The sequence below is a fragment of the Anomaloglossus baeobatrachus genome, chromosome 5 (assembly GCF_048569485.1).
Source record: "Anomaloglossus baeobatrachus isolate aAnoBae1 chromosome 5, aAnoBae1.hap1, whole genome shotgun sequence".
NCBI lineage: Eukaryota > Metazoa > Chordata > Amphibia > Anura > Aromobatidae > Anomaloglossus > Anomaloglossus baeobatrachus.
In genome coordinates this window covers 346692489-346714789 of record NC_134357.1, presented here as the reverse complement: position 1 = coordinate 346714789, position 22301 = coordinate 346692489, and the positions used below count along the sequence as shown (strand labels likewise).

At 42.5% G+C, this 22301-nt stretch overlaps 1 protein-coding gene across 4 annotated transcripts in view; it reads right to left on the bottom strand.

Moving 5' to 3' along the window:
• The window catches only part of MTCL2 (microtubule crosslinking factor 2), a 128300-nt gene that overhangs the window by 39757 nt on the left and 66242 nt on the right, over nucleotides 1-22301 (bottom strand). For 3 of the 4 annotated variants that reach the window (XM_075349880.1, XM_075349877.1, XM_075349879.1), the window contains exons 4-6: nucleotides 20779-20832; nucleotides 12301-13548; nucleotides 591-722 (exon numbers count right to left, since the gene is read on the bottom strand). In XM_075349880.1, coding sequence (XP_075205995.1) covers nucleotides 591-722; nucleotides 12301-13548; nucleotides 20779-20832 — 1434 coding nt within the window. The remainder of the gene's footprint in view (nucleotides 1-590; nucleotides 723-12300; nucleotides 13549-20778; nucleotides 20833-22301) is intronic. The other variant, XM_075349878.1, reaches the window with a different exon arrangement.

The following is a 22301-nucleotide window of genomic DNA, read 5'->3' as shown; positions in this document are numbered from 1 at the left end:
GCATGCGACATCGCAGTGTGTAAAGCCTGGATGATACGATTAACGAGCGCAAAAGCGTCGTAATCGTATCATCGGTACAGCGTCGGCGTAATCCATAATTACGCTGACGCAATGGTCCGATGTTGTTCCTCGCTCCTGTGGCAGCACACATCGCTGTGTGTGAAGTCGCAGGAGCGAGGAACATCTCCTACCGGCCTCACTGCGGCTTCCGTAGGATATGCGGAAGGAAGGAGGTGGGCAGGATGTTTACATCCTGCTCATCTCCGCCCCTCCGCTCTGATTGGCCGCCTACCGTGTGACGTCGCAGTGACGCCGCACGACCCGCCCCCTTAACAAGGAGGCGGGTCGCCGGCCACAGGGACGTCGCACGGCAGGTGAGTGTGTGTGTGAAGCTGGCGTAGCGATAAATTTCGCTACGCCAGCTATCACCACATATCGCTGCTGCGACGGGGGCGGGCACTATCGCACTCGGCATCGCAGCATCGGCCTGCGATGTCGTAGTGTGCAAAGCCCGCCTTAGTAAGCATCTAAATCAAAATATCAATGCATTTATTGACACCTTAACAAGAAAATATACAACGTAGACTTACCTCTGCAGCATAGGACTCATTGTCTTCGGGCTGATAGCTCTTATGGCCTTTGGGCTGGTCCATATTATGCTCATTTTCAGTCTTCTCCCAACAGGTCGCCACCTTCTCTCGACAGTTCCTACACTCAGGCTGCTGCATGCATGGGCAAGTTAATGAAGAACAGAACGAGAAAGGCCAAGGGAAGGAGCAAAAAAGGAACATAAAAGAAATAAAAGAAAACATATGAAATAAAAGGGGATCAAACGAGAAACCAACAAAAATCAATGGAAAAAGGGAAACAAAATTACATAACAAAAAAAAGGAGGAACAGAAAGAAGAGTTTGGTGACGGAGGAGAAAGACAAAGTGGAGAGGAAAAGAAAACACGCAATGAGTAGACACGTGGGCTGGGGATTTGTTAGGGAAAAAAGACAGGAAGAGAAAAAGAAGGGAAGAAGAAGATGTGCAAACACCGGTTATGGTGCCCATGCAGTGAACAAGGGAGCGAGGTTTAGGGAGCAGGAGGTAGAGGAAGATTAGCGCTGAAGTTTAGCATCATGCAGGAAAGTAGATCTCTGGGTAAAAAGAGTGCACCGAACATTCTCACAATCACTCATTACTGAAAGCCCTGCGATTAGTCCTCCATCCCAAATACTAGAAGGCACGCCACATGGGGGATATGCACAGACATTCACACACATCCTGATAATGTGACTACTTGACTTGAATGTAAATGTTCCAAATTCTAGGTCCTAAACTTCCTTCGCACATGGAAACCCCTTACAGAAGCAACCATAAAAAAACTATAGGTATGACTACATTCCCTAAACCACGCACAGCTGACACAATCTGCCTTTCCTTGCTTAGTTTAGAGAAGTAGTGTAATGTTGGTTCCGAGAAAACTAGCCAAATAAGCAGAAAGCTGGCGTTAAAGTGTCACCTTCCTCATTACTACACAGTCTGGATGAATAGTGTGGAGACGGCTGTACGGTCACCTGCAGCAGGAGCTTCTTCCCTCTGCCCTGTATCTGCAGACAGAAAGATCTAAAAGGAGTTTTCCCACAAAGTTCATTTTAAAGTTGCTTTTAATCAATAGATTTTGGAATAAGAATAATTTCCACAATTGGATGTGTTTAACCCTTTCACGACCTAGGACGTATATGTATGTCCTAGGTCGCCTCCCCGTTACCTGTAGCCAGTGGGTCTGCTGATCTGATCAGCAGACACATGCAGCTAAGGCCCCTTTCACATTGCGTTTTTATTTACGTTGAGTGGTCCCGTCGGGGCATCCGTCCGAACAGCCCCTCCCCCACCCTGCAAAACGTGTTTCGGACGCATGCGCCAACAGGACCATTGACTATAATGGAGTAGACAGAGTCAGTGTGTCCTCTGTCTTGCACCATTTTTGCACATATACATTTTCTGCAGGCGGACACCCGAACGTAGTCGACTACATTCGGGTGTCCGCCTGCAGAAAAAGTCTACGTGCAAAAATGGTGCAAGACAGAGCACACGCTAACAGAGTCTGCTCCATTATAGTCAATGGCCCTGTCGGTGCATGCGTCCGAAACTCCCTTTGCGGGGTGGAGGAGGGGTGGTTCGGACGGATACCCCAACGGGACCACTGAACGCAAGTAAAAACGCAGTGTGAAAGTAGCCCAATAGGTGCAGGTGGATGTCCAATCCACCCATACCTGTCAACTAAATTGCACTGTCAAACTGACAGCCTGATCTAATGCCCTCCGGCAGGGATCGTGTCATTCCCAGCCACCATCGACAGCGGGGGGCAATGGGTTGACATGGCTGCACAGGGTCAGCTGATGACCCTTGTCGCTGCCATGACATGTTTCCTGTGAATGCCGATACAGTAACACAGCGTTTCTGATGCTATACGCGTCGGATGCAATACACCAGTGTGATGCTGGCCTAATGCAAAAATACCGATGTGTGAATGAGGCCTCACACAGGTGAGGCACACACATTAGCTCAGCACAGGAACATTTATTTTTTTAAACAAATCCAATTTGGGAAATTATTATTATTCCAAGATAAATTAAATAAAATGAACCTTTGTTCAAGGGACAATCCCTTCTCGACATTGGATGTACCAGTAGGTGTTATTTTGCGGTGCATTCCTGAAAATTAATGTACCAGTACGTTCTGGCAATTGCACAGCTCCTGCGCTGTGCCTGCACAATCGTGATCATCGCCAGAAACTCAGCTTAAGTGATAGCCAAGCTCTGGCTGTCAGTCAGGGCCGGTGCCCGCTCCCCCTAAATGCTGTGATCAATAGTGATCGCAGCATTTAGGAAGCTGTAAGAGGGAGTGTGCTTCCTTTCCCACCCAATCGGGATCACAGAGTCCTGATCTTTGCCATGGCAACCCAAAGTCAAATAATGACCTTCCGGTTAGCTGGCTATGGTGGCCTCTTAGACAATGCTGAGAGCATGGTTTAACTGGCATTCTGTCAGTGTCACACTGAGGTATAATGCATTGCCATGCTTGTGGACCCTCTCTAGCCTATAACCCAGTGATATCCATATTTGTAAGCACTCATTAAAGTGCGGTCAGCCTCAGTTTTGTGCACTTCTGAAAAGACGTACACTGCTCAACAAAGGTCAGACAGACAGAGTCCAGAGTAACTCTGCTCCCTCATTATAGTGAATGGATCCCTCAAAGGGTGTAATATGAATCACATCATTCGGAGATTCAGATGTAATCCCCAAAGTAAGTGCTCAGCGTAGAACACAGGATAAATGTGATCCAAAAGCTTCCACTCATTCCACCAAACAAAAAGACACAACAAGCCTCCACTCAAGTTCATCATCTGCCAATGTTAATATAGAGGGCTTCTATGTTACTGGTAACCCGAAGACTTTAGAAAAAGTGCCATGGCTCCTTCCAAAAGAAAACCAGCAAAATCTGCACTCCCAAATCCTAATGACCCCCCTCAACATGCCTTAATCAGATCTAGTGACATGTTTTGCATTTCTCTAAAGAGGAGAGCCCGTTTAATTTACAACGTGCGTTTCTGAAGAAACACGAGCTGGGCAGAATCTATAGGCACTACAATATACTGGGCACTACAATGGCAGATTTGCAATTTTCACTAAGCAACATCCATTGCTGCTTGTTTCTGGAAAATAGCCATGAAGTCAAAATGGTTACTACACCTGTAGACAAATTCCTGGATGGGTGTTATTTCCAAAATGACGTCACTTGAGGGAGGATTCACTTGAGGGACATTCCTTTTGCCTCAAAAGTAGTTTAAGACCACATATGGGGTATTGGTGAACTGAGGACAAATGGTGTAACAAACTGTACTGTTCGTTTTCTCCTATTACCCCTTTGAATATTAAAAGTTTGGGGTCAAAGCAACATTATATTGGAAAAAAGTGGGACATTTTCATTCTCAGTCCAAGGTTATACACTTCTGTGAATCGCCTGAGGGTGAAAAATGCTCACTAAACCCTAGATAAATTCCTCGAGGTATAGTTTACAAAATGGGGTCACTTGTGGGGGTTTCTGTTTTAGCATGTCAGGGGCTCTTCATATGTTACATGGCATCGGTAATCTATTCTAGCGAAAATGGCACTCTAAAATTTAAACACCGCTCCTTCCCTTATGAGCCCAAAACAGCAGTTTTCTACCACATATGGGATATCTGTGTATGCAGGAGAAATTGCACAACAAATTGTACGGTCCATTTTCTTCTGTTACCTGTATGCAAATTAAAAATTTGGGCCCAAAGCAACAAGTTAGTAGGAAAAATGTTTTGTTTTGCTTTTTTCATTTTCATGGTTTGACGTATAAAAATCCTATGAAGCCCCTGTGGATTTAAAGGTGCTCACCTTACTCCTAAAGGAAACTCCTTGAGAAGTGCAAATTCCAAAATGGGGTCATTTGTAGGGGGAGTTCCATTGTTAAGGCACATTAGAGGCTCTGCAAACAGGATATGGGGTCAGCTATCTATTTCAGCCAATTTTGTGCTTCAAAAGTCGAATGGCTCTCCTCCTCTTCCAAGCCCTGCCCTGCGACCAAAGAGTAGATTTCCACAACACATAGGGTATCAGCGTACTCAGGAGAAAATAGACCATACAAATTTGTTGTGCAATTTCTCCTATTACTCTTTTGTGAAAATTCAAAATTTGAGGTTTAAGCAATGTTTTTGTGGGAAAGTTAAATTTTCATTTTTTCTCCTTCCACATTGCTTTAGTTCCTGTGAAACACCTAAAGGGTTAATAAACTACTTGAATGACCTTTTGAGCAATTTGAGGGGTGCAGCTTTTAAAATGTTGTTACTTGAGTATTTTCTGTAACATAGGCCCCTCAAGGTCAACTTTTGTTGGAAAAATGAGAAATTGCTGATCCTCTGAGGCTACTTTCACACTTGCGTTGGACGGCTTCCGTAGCATTGTGTTGTGTGACAGATGCCACGGATGCGTTGCATATAGTTGCACAACGGATGCTACGGATCGTACAAAACAACGGAAAGCTGTTTTTTATTTTTTTTACCGGCAGTAGACTAATGTGAACGATCAGCTGATCGCTCTCAATAGCCGGCGGCCGGTCGCTCAGTTGAGCGCTCTCACATGCCGGCGGGCGGGCGCTCAGCTGAGTGCTCTCACATGCCGGCGGGCGCTCAGCTGAACGCTCTCACATTCTCACATGCCGGCGGGCGCTCTCACATGCCGGCGGGCGCTCAGCTGAACGTTCGGCCACCGAGAGACAAAAAGTTTTTTGTTTTTTAAAAAAAAAAAAAAAAAAAAATCAAAGCATGCACAGTGAAATCCTACGGATTGTGCTGCTCAAAAACAGTTTCATGCAGCGTTCCTTCCGCCCGGCGCAGCGTCAAAATAGCGACGCTGCGTCGACCAGCGGATGCTACGCTGACACTTGCATTACAGTGCGTTGTCCATACAAGTCTATGGAGAATAGCGCAGTGCTTTAGCGGACTGCGCTATTCTCCATAGTGACTGACTCTGCTGAACGCAAGTGTGAAAGTACCCTAAAAAGGGAAATTGTCAGGTCCCCTATGCCCTCAAATCCTAGCACCACTCACATGTGTATGCCAAAATTCCCCTCCTAACTAACCCTGTGTAATGCCGTTGACTAAAATCAAGGTTTTAAAAAAAGCATTTATAAAGTGCGCTGTTCCAATGCCATTTAGAGCTTTGACTAGTAGGAGCGTTTTATCCCCAGACTAGTCAGCCCATTTTCCATGTTATTATGCCCCTGCGGGCGTAATCATATGATTTCCATGAGGTGGTGTCACAGCATCTCCTGTAAATTGTGCGCAATCTCGCGGCTCATTTTGGCAGTGTCAGTGTGCCTCAGAAGCTGGATGTGTGTGTCCCGGCTTCAGAGAGGCGCAGCGCGCATGATCAGAAGCACAGCTTCTGCCCTTCAGATCATAAGCAGTGTGCCTCTCTGAAACGGGGATACGTTCACCCAGCTTCGGAGGAGCACTGACACTGTCAAAATGAGCCGTGTGTATGCACAACATTTCTAGGAGCTGGGGTGGGGTGAAGCCAGCTCGTGGAAATCATGTTATGCCGACAGGGACATGATAACATGAAAAGCGGGCTGATACAACACTCCTTTTACTAGTCAAAGCCCTAAATATCATAGGAACAGCACACTAAATATAGTAGCGCTGTAAAATGGGACTCAGATCGCGGTACGAGCACGCACCGATTTCAGCCCCATTTTATTGAAGACAACATCACAATAGCAATGTGCACGCACCGCCAATAGTGGTAATGTCGGCATGGCAGGAGGAAGAATTATTACAAAGGACCTGACTCACAAAGTCTCACCTTGATGCTGAAGCCTGTCATTTTGATAATTACGTCATTTTGGGAAGTTGGACAAAGGTTGCTCTGCAATCAAGCCTCAGATTTCTCAACTAAAGGTATCATTTTAAATCAGCAGCCTATTGCCATTATGGCACTGCCTCTAGTTAATTGGGCAAAAACCTGCTGGTGGTTCCCTTTAAAGATATCTTGTAGGTCTCAGAGGTCCAACCTGGAGGCAGATTTGCTGTCCAGAGGACTCCTAGGTGCGGATCATGGCTATTTTGATGCTCATTTTCTCACATGTACATTTAGATCACTTGCAGCAATGGCTGACCAGAATATAAATATGCGGCCTCTAATCTTAGGAGACACATTAGATTACAACCTCAGTTACGTGCTTCACTCTCACACAAGAAGAGATCGGTGAGGGGCTGTGAAAGGAGCCGACATCTGTCATTGCACATAGAGGAATATGCTCCTTGTGGCTTCCAATAAACCTTATATGCCATGTGAAGGTTTCAATAGGTCTTATCAAAATTATATGTACAAAACAAGCAAACAGCCGAGAGCAGAGATACAAAGCAGCCTGAGACTGTCACAATATGGTGTGGAAATCAGGGCTGTGGAGTCGGAGTCGGAGTCGGAGCTCATTTTGGTGGAGTCGGAGTCGGAGTCGGAGTCGGTATAAAATGCACCGACTCCGACTCCTAAAATATATAATAAATTGGGGACAGGAGTGCAATGCAGAATGTGCTGAATATTTTACTAAATAATAACATTTAGTATAATGCTTATATTTAAGTGAAAAATTTATTGTAGTACAATGTGAACATCAGACATTTAATTGTTTTTATGATACAATAATCAAGATATTTGGATAGAACATAAAATATTTATTGGAATACAACTTTAGAACACAAAAAACTGTAATAAATTGTAAATATGTAATACACTATGTAATATACAGTAGATTACATACATATCTTGTGTGTGTATATACACTGTGTGTGTATATATATATATATATATATATATATATATATATATATATATTATATATATACACACACACAGTGTATATACACACACAAGATATGTATGTAATCTACTGTATATTACATAGTGTATTACATATTTACAATTTATTACAGTTTTTTGTGTTCTAAAGTTGTATTCCAATAAATATATTTTATGTTCTATCCAAATATCTTGATTATCGTATCATAAAAATTATTAAATGTCTGATGTTCACATACACATATTCATGTACTACAATAAATTTTTCACCTAACTAAGCAATATATGTAGGAGCCGGAGTCGGAGTCGGAGTCGGAGCCGGAGTCGGAGCCGGAGTCGGAGTCGGTGCAAGAGAATTTGAGGAGTCGGAGTCGAAGGTTTGGCTTACCGACTCCACAGCCCTGGTGGAAATATGGGCCAAGGTTTGCAGACAGTCTCTTGAGCAAAATTAAACCATTGTGTAGTAGGTTTAAATGAGGTGCAGCAGTGACAGGCAAATATTGCCCCCATACAAAACGAGCAAACTGTATTAAAAGGCAATGGATCTCATCACATTACAGAGACTATCAGCCGGAATGTGAGCAGAATTGTCATGCTAACACTACGAACATTGCATCATCGCCCTCATTGTTTGAGCAAACAATTCGGAAAATCACGTATGATTTTCTTACACCTAAAGTGCCGTTTGACATCCTTACTGCCACTTTATATTTTTCAGATTGCTAATGTAAGGACTAGTTATAGTTCCTAGAAACTTGGTAACCCTGGACTTGGAAGTATTGAGGATCACTGTAAAAAAAACAAAAAAACAAAAAAAACACTCTAAAAGGCCTCATACATTGGAGGACTATCAGCCAGACCATGCTTCGGCAGATTGCTTGGCGCACTGTGTTCTAGGCCATCCCCAACATACACTGGAGGGCTAATTAGGCCTAGAGCTTCTTTGTACTCTTATGAGAAAGCCATTGACGGTCATCTCTGCTGACTGCTTATCTCCAGGAGAACAAACTGATTGGAAGACCAAAATCAGACATGGCCGATTGATATCTTTGCAGACAAAAAAGTTGTTCAGCGCTCCTATATGCAGAGGTTTGTCCAAAACATATTGGTGGGTGTGGCTGACAGTTTAATGTGTATGGGGGGGCGCCTTAAAGGGTTATTAGGAATAGTTATTGTGTAGCTAAGATATATTATATTATATATATATATATATATTATATATATATATATATATTAATTACACAGTACAAAGGAGACTTTGTGCAGCAGGCCTTTATGGTAAAATAGCTGCTAGGAAACCACTGCTAAGGACAGGAAACAAGCAGAAGAGACTTGTTTGGGCTAAAGAACACAGGGAATGGACATTAGACAAGTGGAAATCTGTGCTTTGGTCTGAGGAGTCCAAATTTGAGATCTTTGAATCCAACCACGGTGTCTTTGTAGAAAAGGTGAACGGATGGACTCTACATGCCTGGTTCCCACCGTGAAGCATGGAGGAGGAGGTGTGATGGTGTGGGGGTGCTTTGCTGGTGACACTGTTGGGGATTTATTCAAAATTGAAGGCATACTGTACCAGCATGGTTACCACAGCATCTTGCAGCGGCATGCTATTCCATCCAGTTTGCGTTTAGTTGGACCATCATTTATTTTTCAACAGGACAATGACCCCAAACAGACCTCCAGGCTGTGTTAGGGCTATTTGACAAAGGAGAGTGATGGGGTGCTACGCCAGAACCTGGCCTCCACAGTCACCAGACCTGAACCCAATCGAGATGGTTTGGGGTAAGCTAGACCGCAGAGTGAAGGCAAAAGGGCCAGCAAGTGCCAAGCATCTCTGGGAACTCCTTCAAGACTGTTGGAAAACCATTTCCGGTGACTACCGGTTAATTACCCGATGTGTACTACAGCTACATGTGCAGAGAGCAGGGAGCCGCGCACACTGCTTAGCGCTGGCTCCCTGCACTCCTAGCTACAGTACACATTGGGTTAATTACCCGATGTGTACTGCAGCTACATGTGCAGAGAGCCGACACTGGCAGCGTGAGAGCGGTGGATGCTGGTAACGAAGGTAACTATCGGGTAACCAGGGAAAGCTCTTCCCTTGGTTACCCGATGTTTACCCTGGTTACAGCTTACCGCAGGCTGTCAGACGCCGGCTCCTGCTCCCTGCTCGCTTCATTTCGTCGCTCTCTCGCTGTCACACACAGCGATGTGTGCGTCATAGCGGGAAAGCGACGACCAAAAAATGAAGCTGGACATTCAGCAATGACCGGCGACCTCACAGCAGGGGCCAGGTTGTTGCTGGATGTCACACACAGCGCCAGCGACGGGACGTCGCTGCAATGTAACAGAAAATGGTGACGTAGCAGCGACATCGTTGTCGTCGTCGCTGTGTGTGACACCACCCTAAGCGAATTAATAGAGCTCAGCCCCTTCCCCCATGGTTTTCCATTACAGGTAAATAAACAAACCAAATTAGAGCTACCTGATTTAAAATTATTTTCTTTATTAAACACATACTACAAAAAGGTGCATATAAACAAATAGGTGTAATTATGAAAATAAATCGACTGACTAAAGTAGAGGGCCTCTGATATTAGGAGGTCTTATAAGTACATGGCATGAGATCTATTGGCTATTAAAACTGGTCAGTATAACTAGTGAAGTAATATCATGTAGGATTCATCCATGAGTGGTAACAATGGATTCTTTTTGCTTTGTATATTGTGATCCGTTTTTTTTTTTCAAGAATTTGATTGAGACGCTCTTGATGAGCCCGTGTTTCTGTTAAAAGGCGCGAAACGCGTAGGAAAAATTCTTGGATTGATTTGGAATATGACTGACACCTAAGTTGTCGAAGTAGTATGGCCGTATTCCCATTAATAATAACAACAGAAGACAATCCTTGACAAACTTTCCTTAGACAGAGCACTGATTATCTCTCTATGGGCTGTATGGTGATGCACTATTTCCCACTGCCATAATAGGAGCACTGGGGCCAAGAAAGAGGGAAGGGACCAGATCGGGATTAGCAGTCGGTGAACAGGGGAGTCATTGAGGATAGGACGCCGACCCCTGTATGGAAGGGAAAGGATAGGGGATGAAAATCCGTCATCATACTTTCCTTTTTTCCACACTGAGCTCATTTTAATGTCATATTTGTTTATATGCACCTTGTTGTAGTAGATTGTTAAATCAGGTAGCTCCAATTTGGTTTGTTGGTTGTTATCTACCTGACATATATCAGATATTCGTATACAACACTACAGATAAATACCATAGACCCCGATCTGCTTTAACAAGAATTGACTCTCAGCCAATCACTAGCTGAGGCGTGTCCCCACTGGGGCCAGGGATTGGCTGAGCACATTGTCAGCGTCTATTGGAGGGACCAGGAAGTAGAGGCCGGCAGGGAACCCTGGTAGTCTCAGGATACTGGTGAGAAAAGCATTATTTATTTTTTGTTCTTTTGGCATTCAGACCGATTGTTAAATACATTTGACGTAGGCAACCCCTTAACACTTTAATTTTTATTGCCCCTTTAAAATGTCAAGAGAAAGGACTGTAACCATGTATGGCACCACAACAACATGATATATATTGCACGATTTCCGTATATTATTATTATTACTACTACTACGTTCCATTATTGCAGTTTATTCCCAGGGAGAATCCATAGGTAGCACAAGTTATATTAAATACCAGCCCACCTCCTTTCCCGTTAACAAATCCATACGAGCAACACATTTGTCCAGCTAATCTTTCACGCCTTGAAGAACAAAGAGCTGCGGAGTATAATGCAATAATTAGTTGCGACTTCAGCCTGAGGGTATAAAGGGTCTGAGGGAGTGAGCGGAGACGCTATTATTGCAGTACAAGGATTTTATTGCTCTGAACCAATTACACCTCAATCTCAATCTCGTGATCGTAAAAAAGGTAGCGCTGGCTCGTCACAATCACAAGAGGGACATTTACTAGATGTCTGGTTACTCCGGAGTTTACGTTCCTTGTAGTACTCTTTGCTCAAGTGTCTTTCAAGACATTTTATAGAAAAGCATTGTATTTTTAATTGTATGAATTACTTCTGTCTATTGAAATCAGACTTTCCTTACTGAATATACGCCTCGCCTGCCTTTACACACATATCTGTAACATTCTACCGTCATATTATAGCTCTCATCCCCATTAGTAGTAAAGCACTTGGTATCACGGTAGCTTTGCAGTAATCCGTACGATAATTAAGAGCTCCGAGGCTTCGCGGATATAGTCTATGCTGCAGTGATCACCAAATGCCCACAAATTACAGCCTCGCGCCAATGTAATTTAGGCCACTGCAATACCTCGGGCATCAATATTGATATTCTGCCAAAAGAGAGAGAGGGGAAGGGAGTATAAAATAGCTGCTCATCGACCCTTATTTCTGGACCCCCGTCTACTTTTTTCTATTTGTTTCTTTCAGTTCCTAATGTGGTCTAGGATTTGAGCACTCAATAAAATTGCTAGTGAATGCACATCTGGTCCACTGGCCCATTATAACAAATAGGGCTCGAAAAAGCTTTTCACATCCATACACTACCGGCTGGTTTTATTTCTGCGTATATAAAATTAAAGTTCCACTAAAGCCTCATTCAAAAGTGGTGGGTTTTTTTTGTTTTTGTTTTTTTTATATATAAAAAAAATGGAAGTCTGAATGAGGCCTAAATACTAATGCAAATCACAAATGGCCTACAGATTCCATGCACACTCAAAGCACAGAGTCCTTCTCTTTAGTGTTATCACCATGCAGCGGGTTTACTAATAGTGTTAAGTATACAGGTAAAGGTTAGGTAGATTATTTAAAGAGGGTAAGACATAGCGAGACGTTACTGCTAGGGGGAAAAGGGAAGGGTTCTGCATGGTAATGTATGTAGCACTCACCTGTAAACAGGAGCAGTGTTCTTTCCTTGGGGAGTCTTTTGAGGTACCTGGGCAGGTTGTGTCTGGCAGTAATGACAAAGTATCCACCTGCCCTTTGCAGGACTCTCCAAAGGCATCGACCTTCTTAATAAAGCAGTTCAGCTCCTGCTGTAGCACCACTAGTCTAGAAAGGATTGCGTGAACCAATTTGGAGTCACTTGTTACTTCACTGTTATCAAAGGCCTCCGATAACAAGATGTCTCCACAGTCATTATCTGAGCAGAGCTTAATACCCGAAAGAAACCCGTTTGCGTCAGATGTTAAGACCTCAATGGCTTTACTGATTATTTCGACTTGTGCTTTAATGCCAAACAGACTTTCTAAGTCTTTAATGTTTGGTAACCTGGACAGAGAATGGTTAGAAGTATCTGGAGTCTTCAGGATACCCTTCAGAGCACGTTCTTTTGAGTCTGTAGAATCAGTTTCCCCTCCAATTGGTCCCTCACGCCATAGAGACATGGGAACACATTGGGCAGAGTCTCCTGCTTCAGCATCAGTTTCCATTAAGGGCTTTGTAGTCTGACATGATGCCAGGTCGTAACGTTGAAGATTTGAGAGAAGCACCCGGTTTTCGTACTGAAGTTTTTTCACTTTTCCACTAAGTTCACCGATTTGCAGTTTGGCAGTGGTAAGTTCTTCTTGTGAAGGTTCACTAATGACGGAGCAGCTGTCCTCTGAAAACGTAATGTCCAGGTCATGGTCAGACTTATATTTATTTAGTTCATTCATGAGCAGTTTATTTTGGTCCTCCAGCTCCATCATTGATCTTCTAAGCAGATCTGCCTCCTCTTCCACAAACTGGAGATGTCTTCTCAGCTCTACAAAGTTGTCCCCAGACTCTCCAGCTGGAAATGCAAATCTGGAGTCTTGACCGTGATGTTCTCGTTCAGCATGAACTTTCATCTCGTCCATCTCTGCTCTTAAGCCCCGATTCTCAACTTCTAGCTCGACTATTCTTCGGCTCAATATGTTGGCTTCTTCTTCAACTAGTTTAAGATGAGACTTCAACTCTGATTCTCTGGAGTGTGGGGAGTTTGCTAGCTCTTCAACAGATAATGAGCTGTCCAAGTCTCCATACATAGATCTGTATTTTACCAGTTCATCCTTCATGGTGTCATTTTCTTTTACCAATTTGGTTAGCTTTTTACACATTAAAGCAGATTCCTCTTTTGCAAAATGAAGCTGACATTTAAGATCGGCATTGTCCTCCTAAAAATGATAAAAACAAAAACAACTTTACATTTTGATACAAATATATAAAACTAGATCCTATATATTATAGACAGACCCTTGCTATTTAAATTGCTATATGTAGGACTTTTTACTTTTGCATTATTTCTTCCACTTACAATGGAGTCGTGACATGTTTTATGGATACCAATGATTATTATTAGAATAGGTCAATATTCAGGTTTATTTTTTCCATTTTACAATAACTACATCAAAAGCACACAAAAAAAAAAAACTTAAAGAAATGAAGTCTGCCAACAATATGGGCCTAGGAAAACTTATAAAAAAAAAACCCAAAAAAAACTATTAGTACGTCCATAAAAAGTTAGGAAATGAAAAATAGGCTGCATGGGGAGAAAACAGCCATATTTAACTGACTGGCACATGCCAAATACATTTGATATCACTCTAAAGATGTGGAAGACATTTTTGTTTAAGCCACCTAATGACTGGTACACCAATATTTAGCAGCAAACTAATCCCAATTAATTGTTGCTTTCCAAGGAACATTCTAAAAGGATTGTCCACCTTAAAAAAAAAAAAAAAAAAATGTAATACACATGCATACACACACACACCGTATTTTTTGCTTTATAAGACGCACTTTTGTTCCCCCAAATTTTGGGGGAAAGTAGGGGGTGCATCTTATAATCCGAATATATGGAGGGGGGGGTGATATATATATATATATATATATATATATATATATATATATATATATATGTATATATATATTACACACACACATACATATACACACACATATACATATACACACACACATATACATACACACACACACACACACACATATACATACACACACACACACACACACACTATAGAGTCCAGGGGAGGTGGGGGCAGGTGAAAGCTGCGGGCGGCAGCGTTAGATCTCCTGCTCCCTCTCCTATAATATGCATTGCCGCTATCACCGTGGTGCTGAAACCGTACCGCGGTGACTGGCTGGGGCAGCGGCGCATGTATTATATGATATGTGCCTGCGCCCCCCCCCCCCCCTTTGATTGGCACATGCCCCCCCCTGTGTTAGATATGGCCCCTATGCTGCTGCACATAGTAAAATAAAACACTCTTTACTCACCCCCTCCAGCTCTGATCTCCCGGTCTCCTGCTGCTGTGATCAGGCACACAGAGATGATATCACTCTGCTGTGGCGATCACATGACCGGCACCGAGAACCAGGCAGTGCAGGAGGCCGGAGCTCAACCGCACGGAGGGAGACACGAGGGAGGACAGCACTGCAGAAGGTAAGGAAAGAGTTTATTTTAATGAAAGCAGCAGCCTGGGGGCGATATCTAACAGGGTGATGTGTGCCATCCACAGGGGGCCATGTGCAGCAATAGGGGCCATGTTCCAGCAACAGGGGGCCGTGTGCTAGCCATAAAGGATGTGTACCAGCATAGGGGACGTGTGCCAGTAATAGGAGACATGTGGCATCACTGGGGGACGTGTGCCAGCACAAGGGGGCTATATTCAATATAAGGTGGCCATATCCAGATTAAGGGGGCTAATTTTAGGATGGAGGGGGCAATGAGGAACATATACCCTATATGATTTGTTAGACTGACACTGGCATTATAAGACGGACCCCATTAAAAAAATTCTCTATTTCTGTACCAAATTTGGGGGTGCATCTTATGGTGTGTCTTAGGTGTGTCTTATAAAGCGAAAAATACGTTGTGGATATTATATATACACATTATATATATATATATATATATATATATATATATATATATATATATATATATATATATATATATATATATATATATATATATATATATATATATATATATATATATATATATATATATATATACACATACATACACACACACACACACACTATATATTATATATACACACACACACATATTTTATGATACATTATAAAACGTATAAAATAACTTTTTGCATCAGGTTTTATTAAAGCTTTTGCACCATTTGGCATTTTATAGCGTGGCCATAAATCAGGTGAGAAAAGCTAAAAAAAAAAAAAATAATAAATAAATATATACAAACTCCATGTCTAACCATAAGAATTGACTCACTGACTGAGTCTTGGTGAATTCCTTCTGCAGCCAGAAATAGGCAGTGCTACACATTTTTAATACATTTAAAGGTTAAAAAAAAAAAAAAAAAAAAAAAAAAAAGCTGAAGTCCATGCAATGTCAGCCACAAACATTCCTGAAACCATGAGGAAAAACTAGACCTAAAAATGGAAAAAAAACAAATATTTTGGAAAGCTGCACTCTCCTTAATGTATGCTATTTAAAGTCCTGAAAACATGGGCCCGGTATGTCTGGGTGTGTCCGCTCTATACATTTGCTCTCTGTATTCTGGTTTTCACCACAGTTTGAGACGTCTACACAACAGGATATTCTGGAGAGCGATAAGTGCTTCTTGCAGGACAAAAAAAGAGCTGCTTCTTTTATACATAAAAATGTACAACTAAAAGACTTCACATTGTGTGACATGGCTCCTCGGCATTACTGAAGGATTGCTATAAAATATGCAGTTTGAAACAAATGACCGGTTACCCCTTAAAAAAAAAAAAAAAAAAAAAAAAAAACGGCTTGAAAAATCTTCCTCGACAATGGTCATCAGAACCACCAAAGCCTAAATCAGCGACCATTTAAGTTCACTAGAACACAAAGTAAAAATTTTCAGCCTTCAAAAAAAAAAAATAATTAAAATATCCTTTTTATAGTGATGGTAGCTAGGCTTCTGTCTTATTTTCTGACCACAGCTTTTTCTTAAAGGGAATTGGTCACCACTGACCTTTTTAAACTAATGATATGGGCATACAGGTTACAGAATGCTGAAAAAGCTATAGCTTTCTGCCTCATATCAGATGCCTTGTTGTAAATGAGCTCTTCCAGGCTATGGAAGATAACTCCGCCTCCAGAGATTAGGTTATATAAAAGGGGCACTACCAGTGTAATGGCCGCTCTCTGCTCCCACTGCAGAGTTGTATGTGATTATAACTGACACATCTGCAGGTTCCTCTCAGCTTCAGCCTCCGTCTCACAGGCAGACAGTGTTACAACATTGTTACAATGAAGCAGAGCTCAGGGAGCTGGAAAAAAAAAAAAAAAAAGTGCTTGCAAGAAGTGAAATTTATTTCTCCTGTTCATTGTCAGCTACTTGCCTCACACTGATAACACCCCTTTTATTTAAAATAATCCCTGGGGGCGGAGTTATCTTCCAGGCAGCATCCGACCCATAGCCTGGAAGAGCTCATTACATGACGTGAGAAAAGAGGATTTATCCACAAGGCATCTGATATGAGGCAGACAGGTATTACTTTTTCAGCATTCTATAACCTGTATGCCTATATTAACAGTTTAAATGGTAAAAGTGGTGACAGATTACTATTAGAGACTGATTAAACTTAATGGGAATCAGTGACACATATTACAGGTAGTGGAGTTGAGACTTAAAAAGGAATTTGTCAGGTCCCATATGCCTTGTAACCTACAAGCAGGGTGATATGTGGCCTAGTAACCCCTTCCTACCCATCCCTGTGTTGTAATATTATGTAAACTGAATTTATAAAAATGTTTTTATAACTTACATGTTCCCTATGTAAATGAGCAGAGGGACTAGTCCCCAGGGAAGCGCTTCGCCCCGTCTAGTTTGCCTTCTATCCGTGGTATCACTAACTGTCAGCTCCTGGAGATCCCGCGCACTTCTCATTCACACAGCCTTCTTAACCGAGTGTTTGCTTGCAGGCTTTAGACACGCTCTGCACATGGTCAGAAGCGCAGGAGCCTTCAGATCATACGGCAGTGTGCCTGTGAAGCCGACAAGCGTACACCCGGCTAAGAAGGCTGCGCGGGATCTCCAGGAGCCGACGGTGACGGTGCTCATGTAAATCCATGGTATCACATACACCGGTGCGGGATACCACCGAAAGAAAGCAAACTAGACGGGGCAAAGCGCCGCCCTGGGGACTAGTCCCTCTGATCATTTACATAGGGAACACGTAAAGTTATAAAACTTTATTTTTTATAAATTCATTTTACACAATATTACAACACAGGGATGGGAAGGAAGGGGTTACTAGACCACACATCACCCTGATAGTAGGTTATTATGCATATGGGACCTGACAGGATCCCTTTAAGAAAAGCCAAAGAGTAGTATCAGAGCGGCAGACGGCACACAGGCATAACAGATGCGGGCTTTTAGTTAGTGGCAGGCAAGCTACTGGAAGATGCAGCAGCAATGCATGCTGGGAGGTGAGGGAAAGGAAGTTCCAGGATACAATAGTGCTGGCAGAATTTAAAACTTGAAATATAAGTATTTCACAAGTTACACATCTTGCTTCAATATCAGTTTTGTTCACCTAAACAACCAGTGATGTAATTCATGGATGGGCACAGAAAATTCAAGACCCCCAAAAAGGAACACAGAACCTAACTGTGCCATATACATTCTTTTTTTCCAATCTAGGTACCAATTGTGTATAACTGTATATGATTTACGTTGCCTCTATAGAAGGCTGTCTACAAACGCAATTCTGACCCTTCTGCCTCAATACAGCGTGAGTAAAGACAAAGAAAGTCCCTGTTCAGTTCACCATGTTGTGTGACCACCCTCCGCCATAATTATTTGATCCGTTAACGAGATCTGGATTTAGAATCGGCTAATAAGCTCCAGGTGGTTGTGAAATGCATGCGCGATGAAACCCTAGACAACACGGCATTGTGGAAACCGTGTGTTTGCCGCTGGAAGTTGCTGTTAAAGAAAACACAGATGTAGTGGTCTTTGTACCGACTTGTACAAATATTATGAGCGTGGCGCGCCACTCCTGACTGCAGCTCTGTGTGCCGCACACAGCTTCTCCTCTGTCATTAATCTGCCATACTAGGACACAGAACAGAATGGCATTTGTCTGAGATCACAGCCCCCCTGAAAATTAAATCCTTCTCAGATGCCTTTACACTGTAATCAAGAGAACCCTTTGAAAGCCCCCCTTATTTTTCTTAACGAAGGCAGAAGCCTAAATGAAAGCACCATTGAGATGTAGATTGTAATGCGGGAGCAGAATACTAATGATCTGGCATAAATGAATACATTCAAACAAGAAGGCAAACGTAATGAGATAGGAAGACACTTTTTAATTAGTCCCTGAATAATCTAGTGGTACACTACCCAAATCTACAGTACAAACTCTTCTGGTTTCTTTCTGTAACAGAAGGTCAGCCATCACCTACCCTGGAATTGACAAAGTCACCCAACTCTATGGATGCCCACAGCCATGGCTGGCACGGCGCCAACAGAGGGCCTGCAATCCATCATGTCGTTTGGGTTTTCAATATGTGCAGACCAGTGGCAGTGTACCAAGACATGGCACACAAACCATTTCAATGGCCTTGCTTCCAATTCTGACATTTTTTTTTATTTATTATTTATTTATGTTTTAAGAGTGGGTTAGAAAAAACAAAAAAACAAAAACAGCCAAACCTGTGGCAAATAGATATAATATTGTCTGTGTTTTGACTTTTGGCACAAAATGCACCAAATTCTGACTTAAAATCATTGCATCTAGTCTAAAACGTACTTCTTAGAGAATTAAAACCTGGTTGGCTGCTCACAGTAAAAAAGAGGCAGTAGCTGGGGGTAAAGGGAAGGGGCTTTAAAGAGGACCTACCACTAGGATTTTCCTCTATAAGCTAAAGCCAGTGCTATACTGGGACTATCATGCTGATTCTATACATACCATTAGTTGTGAGATCGGATGTATAGTTTCTGAAATATAGGCAAGTAAAGTTTGTGAAATGCACCAATCAATCAAGTAACAGTGTAACGGAACAACTAATAGGTGGGCCGGGTTTTGCTAGCTATTCCCGCCTCTGTCTGCCTGTCCTTCCTCCTCCTGTAATAACAGACAGGGGAGGAAGCACAGGGAGGTAGACAGAGGCGGGAATAGCTAGCAAAACCCGGCCCACCTATTAGATATTTCATTGCACCCATCAATCAAGTAGCAGTGAATTTCTCAAACTTTACCAGCCTATATTTCAGAAACTATACATCCGATCTGACAAAGTATGTATAGAATCAAGATGATAGCACCAGTATAGCACTGGCTTTAGTTTTGTATATTAAAATCCTGGTGGTTGGTCCTCTTTAATGTGACAATATGCCCTACAATTTAGAAGCAAAAACAGGGGTGGTGTAAGGTTAGACTAGACAGTCTTAAAATTCTCCAAAATGTACTCGCAGTACCTCCCACTAGATAATAAATTTGGAGCATCATTAGCCCAAGTCTGATACTAGAGCTCTCCAACCTTCAAGACTATCGCTCACCAATTTTTGCTTGTAAACTGTAGACTCCTGCACATAGCAGTAGAAAATAAATAAATAAATAAAATAAAAATTTGTTTTTTCTCCAATCCATTGTGAAAATACAAGTTTCGGAAATTACTGCCATCAAATTATTCACTTGAGCATTTAATTTGGTTCTTACACGTCCAAAAAGATGACCCATCAAAAAACTGCATCCAAAAAGGTGATCCAAAAGGCATCCAAAAGTTCTGACCTAAATATAACACCATTGAGGTCAGGAACTGTGCCAACATAGTCACGCGAGCCTTTACCAGTTTTCCATGACCACGGCTCCATCCTGGCAACTCTTTGTTTGTAAGGTGCGGGAAGGAGAGGCCTACAAGAGCATCAGAGTGAGGAGCGTCACGGGAGCAGTGGAGGACCAAGGGTAAGTTTTACTGCTGAGGAGGAAGGCATTAGCACTTTAGACAAAGCCTCACGTGACAACGCCAGCACAGTTCCTTATCTGTGGGCATTTCAGAGTTCTGGGCACCTACTTTTCATCCCTGCGATGCTGCATTTTTATGAGTGGACAAAATTAATGTTGCCATGAGACGTTTATAGCACATGATAACGATAGGCTGCAATTTGTAAGAGACATAGAACATACCATCCTGTGGACATAAGATGTTGGCAGGCCCATAGACAAGGTCACCATCATAGACAACTGTGTCGGACCATTACTCTTGGTCCTGATGACAGGAGGAGCCATGGGCTAATGGTGTCAGTTAATGTAATTTGTGCACAAATATCTGCTGACTATGATTAATGACCTCAACACAAGAACTGATGTGACCAAACATGACACGAGAGGCATTACACCGATCCACTGCCCTCATAACCTGGCCTCACCTGAGGGAATGCTTTCTTGTCCAATTTGCCCGATCTTCTCCTTTTTAAAGAATTCTGTAAATACAAAAAAGAATTATAGCGTTAGAGACAGTTATCATTCAGTTTTGTATATTTTATGACCACCTTGAGGAGTGTCCCCTGAGATCCTACCATGGTGACAAGAATGATTTCTATACTGTAAATGATAATGCTATTGCATACATAGAAAACCTGGATATCCGACTTTGATTTGTATCCTTTTTAGTACTTTCAATCGTTGTTTATGGTTTATTTTTATATGATGGTAAGGTATCGGTTCATACGATTAAATATGACCACCTTCAGCCATGATCGTTATTTGATCCATTAACGAGATCTAGATTCTGAATCCGCTAATGAGTTCCAGGTGGTCGGGAGATGAAACTAAACACATCACGGTCCTGTGGTATAGTGTTTGCACCATTAGAACTTTATTTTAAAGAAAACACAGACGTAGTGGCTTTTTGTAACACAACAATGGCAGATCTGGGCTAGAACCCAGGGCAGCTGCCATCTGGTTCCTTCTAATGGAAGCACTACCAACTCTAATATGAGGCAAGGCTATGAATTTACATGGAGTAAGAGGTACAGAGTAATGAAATATTAGATCACATCGCAGAATGACAAGCCTGTTCAATTCTAGAGGATAGCAGTTTTTTTCTCAAGGGCACATTGAATAGGAGAACCTTCAATTCCCCCCTCGAAGCAGAAATTGTAGGCACTTATGCAGGTAATAGCCTTTCTATGTTAACTGATGTTTACTCTGGACTAGGCCCATACTTCATTAAAGGGAATCTGTCAGCGGTTTTTTGCCATCTAATCTGAGAGCAGCATCATGTGGAGGCAGAGACCCTGATTCCCGTGATTTGTCAGTTACTTGGCTGCTTAATGTAGTTTGATTAAAGCCCCCCCGTCACATTTAACGACTTACCAGCGATCCCAAAAATGATGCGACCTGATAAGAATCGCTGGTGAGATGTCACACAGTCAGACCTTACCAACGACGCAGTTATGATCAGCGACCTGTATAACGATCCCGGCGGGCGTTGGGACCGTGTTAGGAGGTTGTTGGTAGGTGTCAAACACAGTGATGCGTCATGCCCAGCAGGACATCGCCTTTGAACAAAATGGTTAAGAACATTCAGCAACGACTAGAGATCTCACAGCAGGGGCCTGATCGCTGGTACGTGTCACATATAAAGAGATCTCTGGCGGGATCGTTGCTGCATCACAGAAACGGTGACGCAACAACGATCTCGTTAGCGATCTCGTTGTGTGTGACGGGGCCTTAACACAGTGATTTTATCAGCAAGAGATCATCATTAGAGGACTAGTAAAAAAACTGCTGCCATGTAGTCAACCATATTCATGAGCTGTGTATAAACCCCCCACCTCACAGCAGCTTTCTGTATACACTGTACATGGGGCTAAAGCTGCCAATCAATAGTCAGGGTGGGATTATACAGAGATCAGCATTCAGAGAACTAACGTAGATAAAACAGCAA